Genomic DNA, 4,034 nt, shown 5'->3' with positions numbered 1-4,034 from the left:
AATAAATTTTTAAAAATGTTAAAAAGAAGTCTAATGCTACTGGGGACTAGCTTTACATGCCCCACAGAAAAACAGATTAACAGAGAAAAACAGACATGATATACCCTACCATATCATTTGAGTACCCATATCTCACTGTACCTGAAGCTGTTCCTTATACTGTTTTTCAATCACCCGAGCCAACACACTTTTCTTTTCTTCTACTCTAAGCAAGTCTGAGTTGGGTTTCAGTTATTGACAACCCAGACAGCACAAATCAGGATGGGCCTGAAGCCCCTGAGGCCTACACGTATATATGTGTACCACATGCGTTCCCAGGCCAGAAGAGGATGTTGGATCCCTGGAACTGGGGCTACAAACAGTTGTGGCCACTATGTGGGTGCTGGGAACTGAACCCAGGTCCTCTGAAAGAGCAGCCAGGGTTCTTAACTGCTGAGCAGCTCTCCAGCTCCACCACCTTTTCTTGTAGACATCCTAACCCTAACCACCTCTTCTTACCTGAAAAGCCCCGTTCTTTTCCGGGTTCTCACACTGACTGTGGTCTCTCCAAGGTCCCCACTGGCCATCACTACCACACTGGCGGAAGACATAGCCTGCAGCCACTGTGGGAAAATAAGGGAGAGAGGGTCAGAGAAAGACAAAGAGGCAGACACGTGGGTGTAGTGTTCACACCTATAATCTCAACACGTGGGAGGCTAATGCAGAAGGCTTGCCATGAGCTCAAGGCCAGCCTGGGCTAAAAAGTGAGACCCTGTTTTCAAAAGACCAAAAACAGGGCCAGCAAGATGACTCAGCAGATAAACGAGCTTGCTGCCAAGAGAGATGATCTGAGTTCAATCCCCGGAATCCATATGGTAGAAGGAGAGAACTGAGTCCTGTAAGTTTTCCTCTGACCTCCACACTTGTGCTGTGGCAGGTGCAGAAAGAAAGAAAAAGAGAGAGAGAGAGCGAGAGGGAGGGAGGAAGGAAGGAAGGAAGGAAGGAAGGAAGGAAGGAAGGAAGGAAGGAAGGGCGAGAGAAAGAGAGAGGCTGGAGAGAGGGCTCAGCAGTTAAGAGCACTGACTGCTCTTGTACAGTACCCGGGTTTGAGTCCCAGCACCCACATGGTGGCTAACAACTGTCCATAATTCCAGTTCCAGGGGAATTCTATGCTCTCTTCTGACCTCCAAGGGCATTGCATGACACAGGTGCACTTACATACATGTAGGCAATACACCCATACACTCATGAAATAAAATAATAAATAAATAAAAATTTTATCTTTTTGAGACAGGGTCTCCCTGTATCCCCACCTGACCTGAACTCACTATGGAGACCAGGCTGGCCTTGAACTCACAGCAATTGGCCTGCTTCTGCCTCCCCAGTGCAGAGACTAAACGCATGCACCACCATACCTGGCACATATTTTTCAAAAGAGACACAGAGAGATAAAGAGCGAGCTAGGTGTGGTAGTACACAGCATTATTTCCAGCAGGTGGATGTCTGCAAATTCAATATAGTGAGTTCCAGGCTATCCAGAACTACATAGTGAAACTCTGTCTGAGAGAGGGAAAGAGAGAGGGAAGAGGGGGAGGGAGGAACTCTCCAAGAGGCAGAAGGCACCTGCCTCAAAAAAACAAGAGAAAGAGAAGAGGAAAAAGGGGGGGGGCGAGGGGTTATGTAAAAGAGACTGGACACAGACATTGGAGACCTAGACTGATGACAAGAAACGGTCTGGGGATGGAGGGAGAAGAGCAGGAGGGGTTGGGTGAGCTGCGGGAGTATAGTGTCCTTTGATAAAATGGTCCAGGGAGCACCTCACCATGGCGGTGCCAGGGCAGGTACCAGGGGCAGGACGCTCTGGCAGTGGTGTTGGCTGTCGCGTGGTCCCAGCAGACGTACATATCGAAGGATCCATTACAGGCCAGACCTGAGGGAGAGGACAGAGGAGCCAGAAGGTGGAGGAAGCCCAGGGCTTTTACATCTTCTTCATTGCAAGGATGTTGTAGCCCCGCCCACCTGCTCCTTGCAGGCCACAAGCTCCTTCTACCAGACTTCAAGGTCCCAGCCTTCCTCCAAGTCCCACCCCAGACCCCTCACACCAAGGAAATCCCAACCTCCAATTCCCACCTAGAAAAAATCAATTCCCAAGCTTCACCCAAACCCCGCCCACATCAGTGCAGACTCGGCCCGCGACCCCTATGAATAGGATTCTCCTATTCATAAAGTCCATCCTGGTCCGCTACCCGAAGTCCTGGCCCCGCCCACCAAGGCCCCGCCCAGATTTTTCCCTTCAGGCCGGGCCCCACACCCTGCCCATCCATCTTGGGCTCACCCCAAGCCCCTCCTCTCAGCCCTTCCCTCATGTCTCTCCGCCCTCCAGTCACACACCTGAGGGCGGCTCAGCAGCCTCCAGGGTCTCTCCGCACTCGCTGCGGTAACGTTCCCAGCGCAGGTACAGCTCCCCAGACGTCTGCCCCTCAGAGCCTGTCTAGAGGACGAGAGAAAGGAGGACGCCCCCCGGCCGACCCTCTAGGACGCCCCCGCGCCCCCAGGCAGCTAGTTCGCTGAGGGACTCTCCCTTTCTTTGCATGGGAATCCTGGCAGTCCTGGGTGGCCTAGAAACTTCTTAGAAGTCTTGGGTTTGGGGTGGGTAGATTTCTTTTGAGACATGGTCTCACTACGTAGGCCTGGCTGTCCTGGATGGTACTCAGTATGTAGAGCAGGGTGGCCTCGAACTCACAGAAATCTACCTGCCTTTGCCTCCTGCTTTCCTGAGCGTTGCAAACTTTTAAGAATACTAAAAGAGAGCTGGAGAGATGGCTCAGCGGTTAAGAACACTTGATACTTTTCCAGAGGACCTGGGTTTGAATCCCAGCACCCACATGGTGACTAACAATGATCTGTAACTCCAGTTCCAGGGTATTCCCCATCCTGACCTCTGTGGGCATTGTACGACACGTATGCACGTACATACAAGCATGCAATACACTTATACACATAAAATAAAAATAATAAAATATTTTTAATAATAAATTTTTTTTAAAAAAAAATTAAGGAGTGGGTGGCTGGACCTCATCAAGAGGATTTGCAGGGGAAGAGGGACTAGAGTCTGAATTAGGGAGTCTCTTTGAGGTGAGGGAAGACTTAAGACCATCTCCAGACGTCCCTCCTAGCCCCAAGCTTTGCCTCCTCACCTCTGCCCTCTGGAACCGCAGTCCCCACAGCCAAAGCAACAGCAGCAGCCGCTGGGGCATCGCGAAGAGTGCCAGAGGCCACGCAGGCGCAGCTGGGCTGGAGGGGCCCAGGGAACAGTCAGCACCTCTACCCTCTACTCTGCAACTTCAATCTCAGTGCTCACCTGCCCATGCCGGTAGACTCTGAGAACATGTCTCCTGCCCCGCTTCCGCACGTGAGGATTTGGGGGCGGGGCCGCTAGTGATGGGTGGGGCTGAGATCCGCTAAGTGATTCCCAGGCTGCCCCCAAGTGTTGCTGGGGCAGCGGAGATGGAAGGGAGGGGTGTTTGCTGAGGGAACCGGTTGCCCTAGAGCTGTGCCAGGCAGAAGCGTCAGTGTCACCCTGAAGCTAGACCTATAGACTCGGGAACCAGGGACAGCCTTGGAGAGGGGCGGGGGTGGAGGGTGGGGGTGGGTGTTAGAAACTGTCAGCCCAGCCTGGAAGGGGAACTTGAAACTCGCATCTGCGGTCACATCTTCCCAGCCCAAAGGGTTTTCAAATTACAAACAGGAGCCGGAATCTTCTAAAACTTTCCCAGCTTTGTATACATAAAACCTAGAGTCAGTGGGACAACCTTCCCCCAGCATCCAAATACTTAGGTACTAGAGAGGTATTAACCCCTGGGCTATTTCTGTGTTTAGGACCACAGATACTCAGAAAAATCCTTCTAAGCACAACCACCACCCAAAGGGAAAGAGGCAAAGAATGGGGTAAGAACTGGAAATGTAGAAGTCATCTAGGGAGAGTGATGAGGTTAATAACTGGAGAGAGAAATGAGAGAGAGAGAGAGAGAGAGAGAGAGAGAGAGAGAGAGAGA

At 51.6% G+C, this 4,034-nt stretch overlaps 1 protein-coding gene across 1 annotated transcript in view; it reads right to left on the bottom strand.

Moving 5' to 3' along the window:
* The window catches only part of Gipr (gastric inhibitory polypeptide receptor), a 13,858-nt gene extending 10,622 nt beyond the window's left edge, over positions 1–3,236 (bottom strand). The window contains exons 1-4 of the mRNA XM_008852047.2: positions 3,177–3,236; positions 2,371–2,470; positions 1,802–1,909; positions 499–602 (exon numbers count right to left, since the gene is read on the bottom strand). Coding sequence (XP_008850269.1) covers positions 499–602; positions 1,802–1,909; positions 2,371–2,470; positions 3,177–3,236 — 372 coding nt within the window. The remainder of the gene's footprint in view (positions 1–498; positions 603–1,801; positions 1,910–2,370; positions 2,471–3,176) is intronic.
* Between the last annotated feature and the right edge of the window lie 798 nt (positions 3,237–4,034).

This window comes from Nannospalax galili, unplaced genomic scaffold, assembly GCF_000622305.1.
Source record: "Nannospalax galili isolate Female #2095 unplaced genomic scaffold, S.galili_v1.0 scaffold385, whole genome shotgun sequence".
Classification (NCBI taxonomy): Eukaryota; Metazoa; Chordata; class Mammalia; order Rodentia; family Spalacidae; genus Nannospalax; species Nannospalax galili.
This window is presented reverse-complemented; position numbering and strand designations above follow the sequence as displayed.